Source organism: Prionailurus viverrinus, chromosome A1 (genome assembly GCF_022837055.1).
Source record: "Prionailurus viverrinus isolate Anna chromosome A1, UM_Priviv_1.0, whole genome shotgun sequence".
NCBI classification, from domain to species: Eukaryota; Metazoa; Chordata; class Mammalia; order Carnivora; family Felidae; genus Prionailurus; species Prionailurus viverrinus.
The window spans coordinates 87,717,320-87,738,633 of record NC_062561.1 but is presented as its reverse complement, the minus strand read 5'-3'; the positions used below and the strand labels follow the sequence as shown (position 1 = coordinate 87,738,633).

The 21,314-nt window shown below is 37.4% G+C and overlaps 1 protein-coding gene across 1 annotated transcript; it reads left to right on the top strand.

The window, feature by feature from the left end:
• The first annotated feature begins 11,433 nt into the window (after positions 1–11,433).
• Positions 11,434–12,378, top strand: LOC125170235 (putative olfactory receptor 2W6). The gene has a single exon (XM_047866647.1). It carries the CDS (start codon positions 11,437–11,439, stop codon positions 12,376–12,378), a length of 942 nt encoding a protein of 313 aa, XP_047722603.1. The 5' UTR covers positions 11,434–11,436.
• The last annotated feature ends 8,936 nt before the right edge of the window (positions 12,379–21,314 follow it).

Below are 21,314 nucleotides of genomic sequence, written 5' to 3'. Positions count from 1 at the left end.
TTACCAACCTGAATGCATTCAAGTTCACATGTTTTTTGCTCCACTGGAGTACTGGAACTTCTCTAGAAACCTGGAATTCTACAAAGGCTCGCTCAACCATGTGTATCTGTCCAATTCAGCATTTTCCAGGAGATGTGGCTGAAGGTGCCTCAGATTGGTTCATAGGCTCCTACCAGTTACACAGCCCATGCTGAGATCTGTCTGCCTATTACCTAATGCACAGAGGTGAGACTCCCACTGAGTCCCCTGGCCTGTGGTGTTAGATCTCACAGGTCCCACAGGGTCATTTTTGTTCATAATTACCAAAATTTTGATATTAATGGGGAACAAAACAAGGACATCTTATACCACAATGATTCTACAAAATAATATTGTTAATTATAATCTGAATGCTGAATATTTGATTTCCTGAGCTTACTCATCTTATAACTGAAGGTTTGTACCTTTTGACCAACATTTCACTATTTCTGCCTCCCCCTGCTCCTGTAAATCAACATTCTATTCTCTGCCTCTATAAGTTTTATTATTTTCAATTCCACATATAAGTGAGATCATGCAGTATTTGTTTTACTATGTCTGGATTATTTCACTTAGCATAACATAACATCCTCTAGGTTCATCCATGTTGTTACAAGTGGTAGGATTTCTTTTTATCTTAAGGCTGAATGATATTCTATTGTACATGTATATCACATTTTCTTCCTTCATTTATTCATTAAATTGTTTCCATATCTTGGTTACTGTGAACAATCCTGCAATTAGCATAGGACTGAAAATATTTCTTCAAGGTAATGATCTTATTTTCTTTGGATATGTACTCAAAGGTTGAATTGATGAATTATGTGGTAGTTATATTTTTAGTTTTTTTTTTTTGAGGAAGATTCAAACTGCTTTTATTTAAATTCAAGTTAGTTAACATACAGTGTAATATTAGTTTCAGGTGTACAACTTAGTGATTCAACACTTCCATACAACACCCAGTGCTCCTCATGACTGTGCTTCTTAATACCCATCTCCCACCTACCTCCCCTCCAATAACCCTCAGTTTCTTCTCTATGTTGAGTCCATTTTTTTAGAAGATTTTAGTGTTTTCCATAAAGATTATCAAGTTATAGTCCCACCAACTGTACAAGGATTCTCTATTTGTTATCCCTTGTAATTTTTATAATAACCATCTGAACAGTTGTGAGGTGATATCTCATTGTGGTTTTGATTTGTATTTTGATGTTTAGTGACGTTTAACATTTTTTTGTGCCTGTTTGCCATTTGAGTGCCTTATTTTGATATCAGGATGATGCTGGCCTCACAAAATAAGTTTGTAAGTGTTCTCTATTCTATTTTTGGGAAGTGTTTAAGAAAAACTGGTACAAATTCTCTTGTGAATGTTTGGCAGTATTCACTTGGAAAACCATTAGGTCCTGGGATTTCCTTTCTTGGGAAGTTTTCTATTACTGATTCAATCTCCTTCATTATTGATCTATTCAGGCTTTCTATTTCTTCTGGATCCAGTCTTTGTAGATTATATGCTTTTAAGGATTTATTATTTTCTTCTAGGTCATCTATTTTGAAGCTTATAATTGTTCACAATTGTCTATTATAATCTTTTTTTTAAATTTCTAAGCTTACCATTATAACGTATCCTCTTTCATTTCTGATTTTATTTATTTGAGTTTTCTGCTTTTTTCCTAGTGAATATATTGTTTTTATTCGCTCTTTGACTTTTCCTGCTATAATATTTATTATTTTCTCATTTCTGGAGCTTTGGATTTAGTTCTTCTTTTTCTAATACCTTTAGCTTTGAGATCTTTCTTCTTTTTAAATATAGGTATTTATTGCCATAAATTTGCCCCTTATAACTGCTTTTGTTATATCTCATAAGTTTTGGCACACTGTATGTCTTAGTCCATTCGGTCTGATATAACAAAATACCACAGACTGGGTAACTTATAACTTACTCTGACCAGCGTGAGGTGATATCTCAGTGTGGTTTTGATTTGTATGTCCCTGATGAGGAGTGATGTTGAACATCTTTTCACGTGCCTGTTGGCTATATGGATGTCTTCTTTACAGAAGTGTGTGCATGTTTTCTTCCCATTTCTTCGCTGGATTATTTGTTTCTCAGGTGTGGATTTCGGAGGGTTCTTTATAGGTTTTGGATACTAGCCCTTTGATATGTCATTTGCAAATATTTTTTTCCCATTCCGTCAGTTGCCTTTTAGTTTTGTTGATTGTTCCTTCCTTCTTTCTTTCTTTCTTTCTCTCTTTCTTTCTCTTTCTTTCTTCTTTATTTCTTTCCTCTTCATTACTTTCTTTTTCATTCTTTCTTCCCTTTGGTGGCTTCATGGGTATGTCCACTTTTTGATGTAAGCATATTTCTTGATGTATGATACATTCCTATGAAAATGGTAAATATAGACTTTCAAATACATGTTACCTCTATTTCTTTACCCACTCTCCCAAGAGAACCTATGAAGAGCAAATGAAAAGAAAAGGAGTAATAGGAAGTAGATTTGTGGGGTGGATTGAATCAGAATGGTATTACAGAGGCAAAAAAGATGAAAAAGACTATGATTGCCAATAATTCCACAAAATCAATGTTAATGATCTACTCACGAGTCATCAAAGAAAATAATATTCCATTCTTTTTTCTAGGTACCATCTTGAACATCTTCTTCAAAGTGCTTTGAACTCGTTTTCCCCACTAAGAACTGTGCAAGAAAATACATGGCTTGGTCCACTTTTATCACCTTTTTGGTTCTGAAGATGTTCCCAGACCAAAGCACAAACTGATTTAGCAGTGATTTATAACTACTGTCTATGGAGTTTTCACTATGTATCAGCATTGTGAGAAACATTTTACATTTAATTGTTTTTTCATTGCATCATCATGAAAATCATTTGAAGTAAACATTATTCATGTTTCCATTTTACTGATGAAAAATGGAAGCTTAAGGAGGTTAGACAATTCATCAAAATTATAAAGCTATTAAGAAGCAAAGTTGGAATTGAAGCCCCAGTTGGTCTTATTCTAAGGTTTTACAGCAAAACACCAAAAAATGTTGGCTAATTTAGGTGTTTCACAATATTCTTCTCTCTCTTAAAGATATTCCATCCTGAGCAAGGTGGCTCCTATTACCTTCTCCTGATTGCCTTCCCTCTCAACTAACCAGGTCTTCCAGGTATAGGCATGAGGTAATGTAGATTGTTCTCTTTGTTAGTTGCTTCAAAGTCTTACTATCTTCAGGGGCATCTCAAAAAAAAAGTAAGTAGAAGCATTTATAGCTCACTATATTAATTGATATCATTAAAATTCTCCTGAAATATCCTTAGGAAACTTTGAACTTATTGTTGATTAAAAAACACTCTCTACTTTAAACCACATAAAAATTTCACATGGATAATAAAATTTTCCAATACAAACTGTTTAATTGATCCAATATATATCTTTGTTTAATATCTTTAGATTATTACTCAAACATTAGAAGTTTCTTTAAAGGGAACTTTAAATATAAAGAGATGTAAGCATACAGCAGTGGTTCTCAAACTTGGCATGCATAGGCATCACCTGGAGGCTCTATTAAAACAGATGGTTGGGACCCACCCAGAATTTCTCATTTAGCAACTTTGAAATACAGCTCAAGAATTTGGAATTTTATCATGAAGTTGTAGGATACAAAATCAACATACAGAAATCAGGTGCATTTCTATACACTAACAATAAAATCTCTTAAAAATAAATAAAATAGCATTGACAACAATAAAATTCTGAAGAGTAAATGTAACCAAGAAGGTGAATGATTTGTATATTGAAACCAAAAGACTTTTATAAAAAAATTGAAGAAGATACAATGGAAAGGTATCCCATGGTATCTTTCATTGTTCACGGATTGGAAGAATTAGTATCGTTGAAATTTTCATACTACCCCAAACCATCTACAGATTCCATGCAATCCCTATTAAAATTCCAATGGAATTTCACACAAAACAAACCATCCTAAAATTTATATTGGAGCACAAAAGACCATGAATAGCTAAAGGAATCTTAAGGAAGAGGAACAAAGCTGGAAGCAACATACTTCCTGGTTTTAAACTATATTACAAAGCTATAGTAATCAAAATGGTATGGCACTGTTAAAGAAAAATAGACATACGGGGTGCCTGGGTGGCTCAGTCGGTTGGATGTCTGACTTCAGCTCAGGTCATGATCTCACTGTGAGTTTAAGCCCCACATCGGGCTCCATGCTGACAGCCCCGAGTCTGGAGCCTGCTTTGGATTCTGTGTCTCCCTCTCTCTCTGCCCCTTCCCTGCTTGTGCTCTGTTTCTTTCTCTCTCTCAAAAATTAATAAACATTAAAAAGTTAAAAAATAGACATACAGTCCAATGGAAGAGAATCAAGAGCCCAGAAATAAATGTTTGCATATACAATCAACTAATAGTTGACAAGGAAGCAGAGAATATTCAATGCAGGCAAAAAAATTGTTTCTTCAATAAATGGTGTCAGGAAAATTGGATAATTATATGCAAAATAATGAAATTGGATCCCTAATTTACACCATTTAGGAAAACTAACTTGAAATGGATTAAGGACATAAAGTGTACGACTTGACACTATAAAACTTCTATGAGAAAACAGGGAAAAAGTTCCTTGATATTGGTCTTGACAACAATGTTTTCGGATATGTCACTGAAAGTATAAGTAACAAAGGCAAAATCAACAAGTGGGACTCCACCAAACCAAAATCTTCTTCACAATAACAGAAAAAAATCAACAAAATGAAAGGGCAATCTACAGAATGGGAAAAATATTTGCAAATCATATATCTGACAAAGGGTTGATATCCAAAATATATAAGGGATTAATACAATTGAATAGCAAAAACAACCCCCCCAAAAAAAGAATGAAACACACAAACACACACACACACACACACACACACACACACACAAACAATCTGATTAAAATATGGGCTACGGTCTGCATAGACATTTTTCACAAGAAGACATTCAAATGGCCAACAGGTATGTTGAAATGTGCTCATCAGCACTAATCATCAAGGAAATGCAAATCAAAACCACAATGAGATATCACCCCACACCTGTCAGAATGGCTCTAATCACAGAGACAAGAGATAACAAGTGTTGGTGAGGATGTGGAGAAAAGGCAATGTTTATGCACTGTAGGAGGGAATGGAAATTGATCAGTTCCTATGGAAAATAGTATATGTTTTTTTAAAATTCCTTTTTATAAACATTTATTTATTTTTGAGACAGGCAGAGCATGAGTGGGAGAGAGGCAGAAAGCAGGAGACATAGAATCCGAAGCAGGCTCCATGCTCTGAGCTGTCAGCACAAAGCTTGACACAGGGCTTGAACCACAAACTGTGAGATCATGACCTGAGATGAAGTCGGATGTTTAACTGACTGAGCCACTCAGGGGCTCCTACAATTTTTTAAAAATAGAACTGTCATATGATCCATTAAACCCATATATATATATATATATATATCTGAAGGAAATTAAACTACTAGCTCAAAGAGATACCTGCATGTTCCTGTTTATTTCAGCATTTTTCACAGTAGTCAAGACATGGAAACAACCAAAGTGTCCATCAGTGGATGAACGGCATAAATTTGGAACACAATATATAAATATACACGTTACACAATGGTGTATTATTCAGCCATTAAAAAGAAGGAAATCCTGACATTGTGACAACATGGATGGACCTTGAGAACATTACGCTACTTGAAATAAATCAGGCAGAGAAATACAATGTATGATCTCACTTATATGTGGATTCTAAAAAGCAATGACCGCCCCCCCCCAATCCATACTCATAGAAACAAAGGCATAGAAAAAGCAAGGGGCCCAGGGGGGGTGGTGGGGGGCCAGGGAGAGATATTGGCCAAGAAGTACAAACTTTCAGTTAAAAGATGAGTAAGTTCTGGGGACTCTAATATAGAGCATGGTGAGTATAGTTAACAAAACTGTATTATACTTTAAAGATGCTAAGAGAGTAGGATTTAAATGTTCTTACCAAACAAATGCACAAAAGTTAATTATATGACATGATGGAAGTACTAGTCAACCCCATTGTGGTTATCATTTAACAGTCCATACATATGTCAAATCATCACGTTGTACACCTTAAACTTATACAATCTTATATGTCAGTTATGTCTCAATAAACCTGGAAAAAGTGAAGGCACATGTAATAGAAAAAAAAAGAATTTGGCATTTTAACAAATTCCCAGGTGATGCTGATGATACTGGGTCTAGGATTATACTTTGAGAACTGTTGGCCTGGAAATGATGGGTACTTGCCCATGTTTTGTGTCTCCCTACAAAGAAAGTCAGGGCCAAACGTAAGGGCCAGGTATTAGTCAAGTCTCCGATTGATTTTTTCATTATTGCTATTACTGTTCAAGGACCAAATAATTTCTAAAATTTCTATAAGTTCTAAATATGTATAGGATTGTGGCTTTAAGAATTTTACATTCTACAATGGGAATCCTAAGTACTTAATTGCCAAGATATCACATACATACTTAAACTGAAACAGATAGAAACAGTTGCAAATACATGTATCCAAACACCAAGATGCAGACTTCACAGGAATTCAGAAGACTCGTTAACAATTATAAAACTCTATCAAAATTGTTGATACCCAAAGTTAAGCTACTTTATGTGAATCTCAATGTGTTTATAAGCAGATACTAAGAAATAATACATGCCAAGAGTTCTAGGAAAAAAAATATAAAAATATATAGCTACGCTTAGTACACACAAATTCACAAATCCAACTGAAATTTTAGCACAATGAAGAATTTTAGCAATATTTGTTATCTGAGTAAAGAATAAAAACTTATTACCATTTTCAGGGTGCTTAATTGTGTATTTAAAAGATTCAGATAATACCTGAAATATGAAAAGATAGTTTAGGTGTCAGATAATTAGGCATATGAGCATCAGTTTACATCCCTTTTCTGTCACAGACTTTATTGTGATGGACCTTACCCTTCTAATAAAGGGAAATGCAAAATCAAAGAAGAAACTCCAAACTCCATTACTGTAGAAGGAAAAAGGTGTCATACTAAGGTTCGGATGCAAAAATTATCTCCAGTTTTAGATAAGACTATGTATTTCCAAAGTCCATGAAAAGACAGGATTGTATTCAGCAAACACGGTTTTATTCTTTGAGAATAGGGCTTAAATTTGTAACTTGCAGCTGGAAAAGTCAGGATTCGAATCTAATTATTAATTATCTTCCACCTCAGTGAGTACCAGTTGCATGCTATTTGATCGAATACAGTGTGAGTTAGAAAGGTCTGAGAGAGCTGATTGTAGTTTGGGCAGCCACTATCCACTAGGAATGTGGCCTTAAGTCAAAACATACCCAGAAGTTAATTCCTTTATACATAGTATTATAAGTTCATCTTTTCTAAGCTGTATGCAAGATTGTATGTTCTAATCAATATGGAGTGAGCAGCTATATGACCCAATAAAATCAGATCTATTTTATTTTTTGTTACTTCTCAGATATCCCTGTCCTAATGAAATAGGTAGTGCCACTGCCAATTTAAAGAGTTAAATAAAATGTTGCAGTCAAATTGTTTTTGTCAATTGCATGGAAGGCTGACATTCCTACCATGTATTTCTGTTTGGGAGTTCTGCGGGAGGCCTGGCCCCTGGAAAGATGTCTGTATGGTGAATATGGGCAGGGGAGGGGCATAGACATTGTTCGCTCACTTGCCCTGGCTGGACTGGCTGAACAGTAGCCTCACAATGTGGTACCATCCATGTAGAAGGTGTACTATACACTGGGTAGTAGAGGGGGAATGTGAAGTTTCTCTTGGTGTCTCAATATGACAATGACAGACCCGAGAAGTTTCCTAGATATTTTCACTTAATCTATTCTTTCCCATGCTAGAGGTTGCAAATTCAACTATCTCGATGCTTGCCTCTCTACAATTTCATGGTTTTAATTTTGTGAGTCCAGGCCAAATGAAGAAATTGCTCTACTTCTATTTTTACATGAAACCCAGAAATCAGTTTTCCCCTCAAGAAGACCTGAGTCCCCTGTTTGGGAACTTTCTGTAATGCCCTCCTCCTGAGTTCTGCCTTTATACCTGGGGGACTGAACCAACCTTTGAATGAGAACACCAGTCCCTAAAGTCCTAGCTCTGTAAACAAACTGGTATCTGTCCCCAGGCCCCCAGACTTTTCCAAATTCCCAAGGTGACAGAATATTAAATGCCCTTGGTATGCACCAATAAAATGACATTTATGTAAATTCTTTAAAGCTCTTGGAAATAGGTGCACTTCCCTCTGTCCCTCGGTGTCATCTGTCATCTCCATAACCCTAGGGTACCTGTATATATGTGTGTGAGATAGAATATGCTGATTTGAAATGTGGCACTATGCCACTCTATCCTCTAATTGCAGAGGAGATGCTACCTCAGGCTGGTCCTGAGAATGTTAGCCCATAGTTAATTTCAAAACTGTGCTACTTAAACGTTCATTAACATTTTGATGGGACAGACTGTATTTTGGTGCTCACTTCCCCATCAGTTTCTGTTGGAATTTCTCCTGGAAGATCCAGAAATTAAAAGGGACCAGAGTTAGTTGCCTTCTTTCTCCCTGAGAAAACTCCTGGTTGATCTCTGGAATTGAAGTAAGGAGGGTTGACATAATAGTAGGTCTTCCACTTTCTGGGAGAAACAAGAGTGAGGAAGTGGATAGGAGCTTAGTTGTAGCAATGAGTTTTATTTCTGTATCTTTGGTCCCTTGTATGTGAATATATAATTCTAATGTGTGATTACTCTATTAAGATTTATATCTGTTAGGGCACCTGTGTAAGAGTTTTCTCAATGCCACTTTTCACATTAACTCCAGTTTGCATTCTGTTCAGAAAAGGTTGAATACACCCAATTATAAAAAGAGTAAATATATGACAGACAGATTAGGAGACACTATGTTCTACTTCTTCTGCATTCCTAGCTGGGCCGACCCAAAGGCATTTCCTGACCTTAATGCAAACACATCAAATCATCCTTCTGAGTTCTTCAATGAAATGAGAGCCACTTTGAACAGAAAATCTCTATGTTTAGTTTCATTTGGGACAGAGACAAGTCAAGTGTTGCAAGGCTTCCCTGGCAATGTTGAGAATGATCACAGCTTTTCTCTATAATGATAGATTTCATTGTTAAACCTTTATGTGCAGATTATTGAGAGAAGCAGTAGGAAATAGCCAACTTTAAACAAGTTTAAATACATAGGAGCAGGACAAATGAAGAATGAATGGAAGTTTGAGCTAAAGGGTGGGACTGGCATTGTGGACCTTGCTCTGATATAAAGCTGTCATGCAAAATTGTCTACTTTTGGACCCTTCTGTCACTGAGGTTGTTCATCTCTAAACCGAAATCCTATTGTTGGGTCTGTTCATCTAGCAGGGCTGCTGTGAGAATGGGCTATAACTGTAGGTAGAAAAGCTCTGTGAAACATCTAACCTAATATAAATGTGGAAAGAGTGGTGGCTTTTAGGATGTACTGTTTTTCTAAAACAGATAAAAAATAGTTCTACAGCTTGGCATTCTTTAGTCCCATTCAGTAGGCACAAAATATCATTTTCCAGGTTCTCCTTTGTGGATTGGTGCAGATCCAGTCAGAGAATTGAGGCCAATGCGTCAATCCAATTTCAGATCCTTAGGCCAAAGTTTTTAAAATTAGTACATGTTTGTAACGTTATGTGCTAACTAAACTACTACAGGTATTTGAGTAACTGTATTCCTTTTCAATTTCTATTTCCTTCAGCCCCATTCCTTGCAATTTTATGGTTCAGACTAAGGATATGAGCTAAAACACATGAAAAAACCAACTATGGCAATTTATACCTGAAATATTTGTTTGGTGAGCTTGTGGATGTTTCACATAACAATGAACATCAGATTACCTTCGAATGAAGGAATAGCACATTGAGAAATGTCACTTAGAATAGTTATATCATAAAGAAATCAGTGTGGTAACTTCCCATTTTTGGTTGAGGAGTCAGGTCCTAAGTGATGTATGTTGTTAAGCAATTTGTGGTTAAGTTTCTCCTTACCTCTCTGGGATCCCTTTATGCAATCTCTTGAACTTGGATGAAAGCTTATGACAGGTTTATGGATACAAAAGTGCAAGTTGTTCTTCTCAACCACCATCAGCAAAGTGTGTGTGGGAATGTCTCTCTTTGAGTACTTAGTTGACATACCGAGATCACATAGTCTTGGGTTTTCAGTTGGCTGCTTCTAATAATTCTCTGCCCCTTTTTGTCTCTTCATGGGTTTTTACAAGAGGGTCCTATGCCTGGAACTCACAGAACTCCTGCTTTCAGGCCCAGCTAGAGAGAGTTCATAACTTCTTCACTGTTAAGCTAGACAGATGCTAACTGCAGCCACACAGAGATACGCATAGTTCAAAGTGTTCCACTGCTTCCTTTCATGTTGCATAAAGCCATTTCTTACTGGTTATTACCATTTGCTTTACCACGGCTGACACAAGCCTAGGTATACTCTAGTGCTATAAGGCTGAGCCCCGTCAAAGCCCTTGGCATGAACTGTGGAAACCATGAAAAACTAAAAATGTTCAGGGCACATTGCTGATGCCACCAGTCCCATACATATGTGAGGTCTGGGTTGGGATTTGAGAGGATTGTAACCTCCTTTCTAGCTTATACAAGGAAAAGCCAAGGTATGGAGAGAGAAACTGGAAATTAGGACACACATTAGTAGATGTGCCTTGAACAGAGGCAGAATCCATTCTATCATCTCAGCTCTTTCTTATAGTGAATGTCAAAAGTTACTGTGTTTAATCTCAATAAAATTACATGTTGTTAAGGAATTTCCCGACATGTATATTTGTGAATTTCCTGAACATCATCTGTGAGTTTGGTTCTATGTGTCTGTGCATGTACTACTTTCTCTACTCGAAACATATTTTGCTTAACATACATCATGTAAAATTATTATTTGTTATTTGAAAAACAACCAAACCAAACCAAACCAAAACAAAACAAAACCTCTCAGGTACAACTGTGTCCTATAATATAAACTCTGCTATAGGGGCTTCCCTGATCAATTGGGAATAATTTGCAAAACACTGAGCTTTTTAACAAATCTTTTAGAGAACTTTTACCTTCTCCCTTCTCATTATTTACAAACATTATTCACCAAGGAGGGCAACTTCTGAGTTAATCCATCTACTCTCCAGGATAATCAGACATACTGCTTTGCATACAATAGCTATCAATAAGTATATGATAAAAAAATGTTAAAGGGCAAATGAGTCTCCTAACTTCATGGATCTACACATGGAAGTTGGAGAGTGCTGGGCACAGTCTCCATTTGCTGTCTTATCCAATACTTTCTTGTGTGTTTCCATAGAGCTGGTGAAGATTATGGGAAGAGACAATGACAGTTACCAACAAGCATTCATCTTGGTGGGCTTTTCTGATCGACCTCAACTGGAGGTAATTCTCTTTGCTTTTGTCTTGGTCTTCTACATCCTGGCCCTTGTGGGCAATAGTGCCATCATTTTCTTATCAATCATGGACACCAGGCTCCACACTCCCATGTACTTCTTTCTTGGGAACCTTTCTTTCTTGGACCTCTGCTTTACAACCAGCATCGCTCCCCAGCTGCTGTGGAACCTTTGGGGTCCAGAGAAGACCATCACCTACCAAGGCTGTGTGGCCCAGCTCTATATCTACATGGTGTTGGGCTCAACCGAGTGTGTTCTCCTGGCTGTCATGTCTTATGACCGCTACGTGGCCGTCTGCCGGCCCCTGCACTACACTGTGGTCATGCACCCACATCTCTGCCTGCAATTGGTGATTGTGTCCTGGTTCTGTGGCTTTCTAAATTCCTTTGTCATGTGTCCCCAGACAATGCAACTCTCCCGATGTGGGCGCCACAAAGTGGACCACTTTCTGTGCGAGATGCCTGCTCTTATTGCCATGTCCTGTGAAGACACCATGTTGGTGGAAGCATTTGCCTTTGTCCTGGGTGTTGCCCTTCTCCTGGTGCCCCTCTCCCTGATCCTCATCTCCTATGGCATGATTTCTGCCACTGTGCTTAGGATCAAATCAGCAGCAGGGTGCAAGAAAGCTTTCAACACCTGCTCTTCTCACCTAACGGTGGTCTCTCTTTTCTATGGAACCATCATCTACATGTACCTGCAGCCAGCCAATAGCTACTCCCAAGACCAAGGCAAGTTCCTCACCCTCTTCTACACCATCGTCACTCCCAGTGTCAACCCCCTTATCTATACTCTGAGGAACAAAGATGTAAAGGGAGCAATGAGAAAGCTCCTGAAGGGGGAGAAGGACAGGGAAGCCTAAGAAAGAGGAATGCAGGGGTAATATAGATGATGTTCTGGAGCTGCTCTCTTAGATATGTATGAGACAATGTGGTGAACTAATATTCAAAGAGTTAAGTGAATGCAGCTGGGCATGATGATTTGAGTGTGACCCCATCCCCAGATCTCTGGATATGAAATGGTTTCCTTCTGTTTAAAGGTGTCTACTTCAGGAAATCTCCAATATACTTGCCTTCTATCCATCTTTGGGCTTCATCCACAACTGAAGGGGACCTGTAGCACTAATTCAAAGCACAGAGTGTGCAGATTATGTCATGAGATGTCAAATAAAAATGAGGCAACACCAGTGGTCTCCTCTTGAAGCTCCTTTATTTATGACCGTGGTAGTTTCTCAGAGATGAGCAAGACAACATCAGTTAAATCAGAGTACTCTGCCTGAGATGTTGGTTGTTTCTTCTTAAGTGAGGAGTTTCCTGTTTTCATTTTTTTTTGACTTTTTAAGATTTTATTTTAGTTCATTAGTTAATATATAGTATAATATTAGTTTTAGGTGTATAATATAGTGATTTAATACTTACATACAACACCAGGTGCTCATAACAACAAGTGCCTTCCTTGATCCCCATTACCTATTTAGCCCATTCCCCGCCCCCAACATTCCCCTCTGGGAACCATCACTTTGTTCTCTATAATTAAGCATCTGTTTCTTGGTTTGCCTCTCTCTCTCGTCCCTTCTGCTTATTTGTTATGTTGCTTAGATTTCACATATAAGTGAAATCATATGGTATTTGTCTTTCTCTAACTTATTGCACTTAGCATTATAATCTCTATAATGGGTTATTTGTACCTTTTCCTAGATCTTCTCTTAAAGCCACAGCATTTACAAGATAGTTGTCTCAAGTTGGGAGTCTGAGTCTTTGGAAAGAACATAGCAAATGAAACACATTGGAATAAGATGAATGACTTTTGTTTCATTGGCAGATTGCTATAATCATCTACACATATTTCTTATTAAACAGAACTTATTTCAGATTAGTTACCACTGCCCCCACAAAACAATGTTTGATGGCCGAAGTTATTGTATTGGAATTTGCTAAGAACAATAGTTTGAAAACTTGGTTTTGCATCAGAACTCTAAAGATACAAATTTCTAAGTAATCTCCTAGATTTATTGCATCACAAACACCAGGCATGGGCTGGAGGCATCTCTGTTTTTAAGACATTCTCTATGTATCACCAATGACAGTCAGATTTGGAAATCATGGTTTTAGAAATAATTTCAATCCAACTCCTTACATCAACTACAAATCATCCTACAGTGTGCTGAATACATGCCCACCTTTGCTGGATGTGAATGATGCTGCAAACAAAGCCTGGGAGATATCACCCATATCTGGGTTTGGAATTGATTTATCCTCTTACCAGTTATCTCTTGGAGTCTAGCCATTTTTATCTATACTATGGGTGTAAATACCCTCATTTTACAAGGTTGTAGTAGAGATTAAATGAGGTAAGAAATGTCAAGTATGAGGTGTTTCCTCAATAATATTTCTTTTCTTTCCATGCACCACAGAAATTACCAGTCTATTCCTTTTGGAATAGATTTAATTTCGTTATTTAGATCTAGGTTTTAATAATAATTGACTTTAGTATTTTCCCACTGAAAACCTGCAAGGTGAAAAATGCTTTCTCCTAGGCATAAGAAATCCTAGGTATAAGAAATGCTCTTCAATTACTTCTTTTAAAAAAATTTTTTTAACGTTTATTTATTTTTGAGACAGAGAGAGACAGAGCATGAACGGGGGAGGGTCAGAGAGAGGGAGACACAGAATCTGAAACAGGCTCCAGGCTCTGAGCTGTCAGCACAGAGCCTGACGTGGGGCTCGAACTCACAGAACGCGAGATCATGACCTGAGCCGAAGTCGGACGCTTAACCAACCGAGCCACCCAGGCGCCCCAATACTTCTTTTATATTAAGTAAAAAAGTTCCCTTAAAAACTCTCAGAGGGCTTTCATGAATACTTTAGCATCCTAGTATAAATGTGGTATGTGTGTGTGTGTGTGTGTGTGTGTGTAGGTGGAGACTCAGGGTAAGTATGCTGGTTCATTGTTAGTAGATAATACAAATTTAGGCTGGAAGAAGAGTGGGTCCACAGACTATGATAATATGTCGGGATGGAAATGGAAAAATTGTTTCAAAGTCATTCAGTGAGATATTTTGGATATATTAAGAATAACATTCAATTCATTTGTTTCTATCATCCTTCTGTATTATAAAAATGAACCCAAGACATATAGAAGCAGAATTTTTTTTGACTCCATTTGCAAATGATGTGAAAAAACACAGGAAGGCTAGGAGAGTTGCTTAAAGTTACAAAACAAGTGAGTATGCAAGATACAGCTCAGTTTCTGTCAAATATTTCTCATTTCCCATTGAGTTGTCCATTTCATCAGTTGCCTTTTGTGATTATAGGCTCTATGCAGTTAAATTTTGGACTGTTTGGTAGCCAAATGTGGCCTTTCTTTTGATTAAAATAAACAATAAAATTTTTTAAACATTTTATTCATTTTTGAGGGACAGAGAGAGACAGAACATGAGTTTGGGAGAGGCAGAGAGAGGGAGACACAGAATCTGAAGCATGTTCCAGGCTCTGAGCTGTCAACACAGAGCCTGACATGGGGTTCCCACTCACAGACCACAAGATCATGACCTGAGCTGAAGTTGGACACTTAACCAACTGAGTCACCCAGGCTTCCCAAAAATAAACATTTTAAAAGTTTCCATTTTAAGCTCAAGAAATCAACCAGCTGGCATTATCCTGGAAATAAAAGATTGAAGGAATTTTATTTATTGGCCCAAATGCCAGTCATTTTCTTTATCCTTATTCTCTTTGGTGAGACTCTGTGACATGAAAACCACTAGCAAAGCATCCACAAACATGTGATGAGTTTATTTCCTGCTGATCTGGAGCAGGGCACTGGCCACAGTCTGGGTCATCATTTCCCAAGTGTTTTTATTCCTTCACCTAAAACTTTCTGTAGCTATGCTATTTCTGTGATAAATTTTCAATGGGTCAAGTAAACAAGCATTACTAAACACCCATATATTTTGGAAACTGTAAGGAAATCAAAGGAATTAATCTGGTTATAGGATGCTCATCCAGTCATACCTCCTCAGATACACTGCCACTAAGATCCATGACAATTGTCCTAGCATTGACACTGCAGCAGTGGGCAAATTTTGCTTCAACCAAACCTTACCCTTATATACAGTTAATGGTGAAAAGGAGTTTCAGGAGATGGAGTGGGGAATCAACCCATCCATGAAATGGCCAGTGATTTAGGGACTTAGGAATCTGACTCAGAGATGCTCCTCCAAATTTCATCAAATGGAAATAAATTGGACTAAAGTACTATACATGTGTAGTTAATGTAATAAAATATGATATAAGAAAGAATAAAGTAAAGAAGAGAGGAGGTGGAATAGTGATAAAGATTTGACCATAGAGCTGAGTTAGAGCAGCTAGAAGTTGTGGAATTCCGGTGATCTGTAAAAATATTTGGAAAAACAAAACAAAAAAAAAGTAGCGTCATATGGAAATTGATATTTCAATCTCAGAGAGTTTGTTTATGGTGTATAGGTGGAGTAATTGACCTTAAGTCATGAAAACAAAGGTTTTATGTAACAAAACAATACAAGTAAGATAAAATTTCACTGGAGGAATATTCACCTGGGGCCAGCGTATACACCACATTTGGATTTGCATGGGGATGTGCTGCAATTTAAAAGCTGAGATCCTACCTTGCATAATTACTCTTCAGACACAGTGTCCCCTAGCTGAGCAGGCTCAGAGATGCAGACTCACTTGAACCAACTTCATTAGAGTCTTGTATATTACACCAGGAGGGCACTGTGCTACATAATGATAACAGAAAACTTTCTTTTAATTATACCATTCCTTCTAGCCTCTGAACAGTAGATTTTATCCCTGCTGTGTGGGTACATGGGAAAGCAAAGTCATCCGAAAGTGGCTGGGGCAACATGTAAAGCAAATAATGGGAATTCAATTTAAAATGAATGCTTCATGGGGCGCCTGGGTGGCGCAGTCGGTTAAGCGTCCCACTTCAGCCAGGTCACGATCTCGCGGTCCGGGAGTTCCAGCCCCGCGTCAGGCTCTGGGCTGATGGCTCAGAGCCTGGAGCCTGTTTCCGATTCTGTGTCTCCCTCTCTCTCTGCCCCTCCCCCGTTCATGCTCTGTCTCTCTCTGTCCCAAAAATAAATAAACATTGAAAAAAAAATTTAAAAAAAATTAAAAAAAAAAAAATGAATGCTTCATGATATCAATATCTGCTAAAAAAGACAATGTCTAACACTTGATTATGTGTGTCAGGCACTCATAAACATTTGCTCCGTATTACTCATTTGGATCCTTAAAACTACCCTGTGAACAGATGAAGGAACAGAGAGGTTCTGTGACTCAACATAGGCCACACAACTCACAAATGCTGGACCCAGGATCTGATCCCAGAGCATTTGGCTCCGGAGTCCATACTCTTGTCCTTGGGATACATCCATGCTTTACTAGAAACTCCAAAAAAGAATATGGCTCAAGTTTCATATGATGACCTCCTAGTTAGCAGCCTCTTACAGGTGTGATGTGGGTTGAAAAATGAGCTGATCTTAAACCAATCTGATTATTTTCCTATTAATTAATTAATTAATTAATTTTATTTTCTCATAAATTTAGACCTGATTATGTGAGGAATTAAGACAGATAAGACCAGAAGCAGGCACATCGTCACGTAGAAAAAGGCTGGTTAGAGATCAGAGTGTGGTTGGCTGGATGGAATATGCATAAGACAGTAAAGTACATGGGTAATTAAGCCAGTGGAGTAAGGAAAGGAGGTTGACCAGTGGGGCAGGGGAAGGGAGAAGACAGAAAGATTTTGTGTCTTTCTTCAATCTCTTTTTCTCATGAAAAAGTCTGGTTGTCCTTTGATCCCTGCCTTAAATTCCTGTGAGATCACTCATATTTTTATAGTAACATCCACTTGCTTTTATATGAATTAGCTTGACTAAGTCTTTCCTTTATTTTTCTCTTTTGTATGGCAGTACACTTGACATACAATGTTATATTAGTTTCAGGCATACAACATAGTAATTTGACAATTGTATACATTATGCAGTGTTCACCATAAGTGTAGCTACCATCTGTCATCATACAATGTTATTACAATATTATTGACTATGTTCCCTGTAGTGTACTTTTTATCCTCATGACTTATTTATTTTATAACTGGAAGTCTGTACCTCTTAACCCCCTTCACATATTTTGCCCATCCTCCCAGCCCTCTCCCCCTCTAGCAACCACCATTTTGTTCTCTGTGTTTATGAGTCTGTTCCTGTTTTGTGTGTTCATTTGTTTTGTTTTTTAGATTCCACATAGAGGTGAAATTGTATACTTGTCTTTCTCTGTCTGACCTGCTTTTAATAAAAACAAAAAGATTCAAACAAACGTCTCAACTTAGAGCTTGAATAGTAAAATCAACTCTTGCCACTATGATTCTCCTTTATCTCTTTTGACACAGTAATCTTCTCTTTGGATTTTCAAATCCTGTCACTCAAGTTAGGAAAATATTTCTTTGGAAGCTGTCCTTCTATGATGACTTTTTACCCCTTATTCTTATTTATATTCTTTAGTAGTTTAATGTTTAGAAGATAATAACAAGTAGAATTTATTGAATATTGTCTATGACACTATGGTAAGCAGTTTTCCTATTTTATCAGAGCTAATATTTACAATAACACTGTGAAGTAAACACTATTAATATTCTTTTGATAAGAAAGCTGAGTCTAAGAGGTTTTATTGTAAGAGGCTTGATTTGGGGTTGAATTCCTGTTTCCTGGATTGGTATTGACATTGCCAAGTGATTCTGAGTCAGACATCAGTGACTGAAGACCAAGAACATGAGATGTGAGAAGGATAGAAGTAGGTTAGGGAGGCAAAGCTTGTCCATTGATACAACCCTCCATTTCTTAACATCTCAGATTAAAATAACCAAACAGTTCTATCTTATTTTTCTGTTCTGAAGTCACTCCATTGAGGAAATTTACCACCAACTCATTTGCATCAAAGCCTGAGGAAACCAGATGTTGCCCCAGTGATGTTCTTGAGGCTGGTTAAGGCTGTATTGTGCTCTCCTGGGCATGCAGGTCAGGGACAGAGTGTGAGAGAGAAGGAGAGGGTGTTTGTGGATTAGGGGCAGTGGGGCAATGGTGGTGTCCTTATTCTTTTGCCTTTGCCTTCATATTTGGCAGTCTGTTTTACTGGGCCTGATAGAGGTTTGTTGCCTTCACAACTCCTCCAGTTGATGCAAAACCCATATTAATCTTGTCCTTCAGACTCATAAATAAGAATCTCTCGAAACTCATCTCTAATATTTAATTTTTAATAACAAAGCTTTGTTGGTGTTTCTAATGCAGGCACACAATCAAATTTGGGATTCTATTACCAATACTAAACCTTCACTGCAGCTTATACTTTGACAAATTTGAAAATTCCTGGAAGGCTTACAGTTAGCTTTTCAACACTGACAACATCTCGTTCTTTCTTCTCAAATCAAAGATATTTAATCAATGCCTACCAGCTTGAGCCATATTTTCACTGAAGCCACTGTTCTTCCTGCTTGTGGTATCCTATCACAAGAAAACATGAATCTTTTACATCTCTAAGCATGGCCCCCTGCCCTCTTGATGTGAATTTGTTTTGGCAGGGGGTGTGAAGAAAATAGAATTCCAAACACCCTGTGATTATTGAAAACAAGGCTGATGGATTTGACCTTCATGTTACCTTTAGAAGAAGAAAAGCATCAGATTTCAGTAGAATTTGCATATGGGGCAGCCTTTTAGTCACATGTAGATATGCAGAGATCAACTTGACAGTCATTTAAAATAATTAGGAATTTAAATGAATTATAGTGTCTTTGCAGGTAGGAGCAATGTATTTTTCTACTATTTCTCCCAAAAGGATACTTGCCACAGTGATAAATGCATAATAAATCTTTTGTAGACTATGTTGATTTTTGGATAAGAGGAAAGAATGGTAAATAAAGCACAAACAAGGTTTATTATAAACTGCCATTTTATAATTTGAAACTTTTATTCATTGTAAATATTTATGTGATCCTATATCTGATGTGCCAAAACTCTGGCTTTGAGAAAGTAATTGGGGATATTAATAATGACTAATAGTTATTCATTTATTTAGTCATTTGGCCTTTTCAAGTTTTTCTTATTCAACCAACAAGTATTTACTGAATATCTAGCACATGTCACACGTGATCCTAGGATAGTGAGGATACAAATATGAAACACAAAGAAAAGGACAATTCAATCTGATATTGGTAATGTATTGCAGGATGAATTGGGTGGGCACATCACTAATCAAGTGATGTTAAAGTTTGGTTTTCCGCAGGAGATGATGGCTGTTTTGCATTTGAAAGATGAATAAGGTGGAAAGTAAAACAATGAAAAGGAGGTGCTACAAGTAAAGAACAAAAAATATGTACTAAAACAAGAGGAGGATGGAAAGTGTCCTGAGCTCAGTAGTTTGAAGTATTTGGATACAGGATCCCTAAGGGAATGGTGGTGGGTAAATATGGAGGTGTGGGCAAGAACCAGGTCTTTAAATACTCTCACCTAATATTCAGTGGGGAACTTAGATTTTATTTTTTCTATAATGGAAAGAAAATTAATATATTTAGGAAAGAGAGTAACATCAAAAGGGTACATTTTAGGCATATCATTTGTTACAATTTATTTTATTTATTTACATATATATGTAATTTAAAAAATATATATAATATATATTATATAATATATATATTATATATGGGAGGGGCAGAGGGAGACAGAGAGAGAGAATCTCAAGCAGACTCCATGCTCAGTGCAGAGCGTGACATGGGACTGGATCCCAGGACCCTGGGATCGTGACCTGAGCCAAAATTAAGAATCAGATGCTCAACTGACTGAGCCACCGGGATTTGCTGCAATTTAAACTATGACATAGAAAATAAAAGAGGAAAAACATTTCAGTAATCCGAGTAGTTATGAAAGTTTAATGGAAAAAATGACAGTGAAGATAGAGCAGAGAAATTGGATTTTGGAAATGTTAGAGGAATAGAATTCTCAGGACTGGGGATCTGACTGGAAATAAGAAAGGAGAAGAGAGAATACCCTAGACTGAATCCCTGGGGTTTGGTTGGCTTTTCTGGGTGTAGAAGCAACATCCTGGAGCTGGTAGCTGAAGAGCATATTTTCATGACACCAATTGGTGGTTAGCATAGTTTTCTCCCAAATCAGAAGGAAGGATCTCAGAAATCATTATTTTAAGACCAGGGGAAAAAGTCACATAAAAATAACTACCTCATATTCATTCTGCCCTTTGAGACAGGAGTCCCTGGCACAAAAGGTCTCATTAAGTTTTGCTAACAGACCTCCAGCTGTGGAGTGGAGCCATTAAGAAGTCTGGTTTGATTATGCCTGAGTTGCCCCCCCTCCCCCACCCCAGATGACAGTTGCTGGAGGAATTTCCTTCTCATCTCCATTGGAATGAGTGCTATGGCCTGGGTGGATGTGATAACCCCAGGGAGAGATCTGTGTCACAAGCCAACCTGTTTGAAATCTTATTGCACTGTACAAAGTGTAGACAGCTTGATTCCTTGAGTCCTGCCTTATCTTTCTGACTTAATTTTGTCTCTGAGAAGGAACCCATAAGTTGACCAAACCATCTAATGTGACAAAGGTTCAACAGCTGGAGACTGAAGTCAGTAAAGTGCCCTGTTTAAACCTATTTTTTTTTTAAATTACTCACATTGTTTGAATTACCATTTCACTCCTTTATTTTGTCACTGGAGATATAATTACATGTAACCATCAAAGCACTGTTTTCCAGCCCA

Coding starts and splice junctions, on each gene's coding strand:
- LOC125170235 (XM_047866647.1), top strand. CDS start 11,437: ATGGGAAGAGACAATGACAGTTACCAACAAGCATTCATCTTGGTGGGC.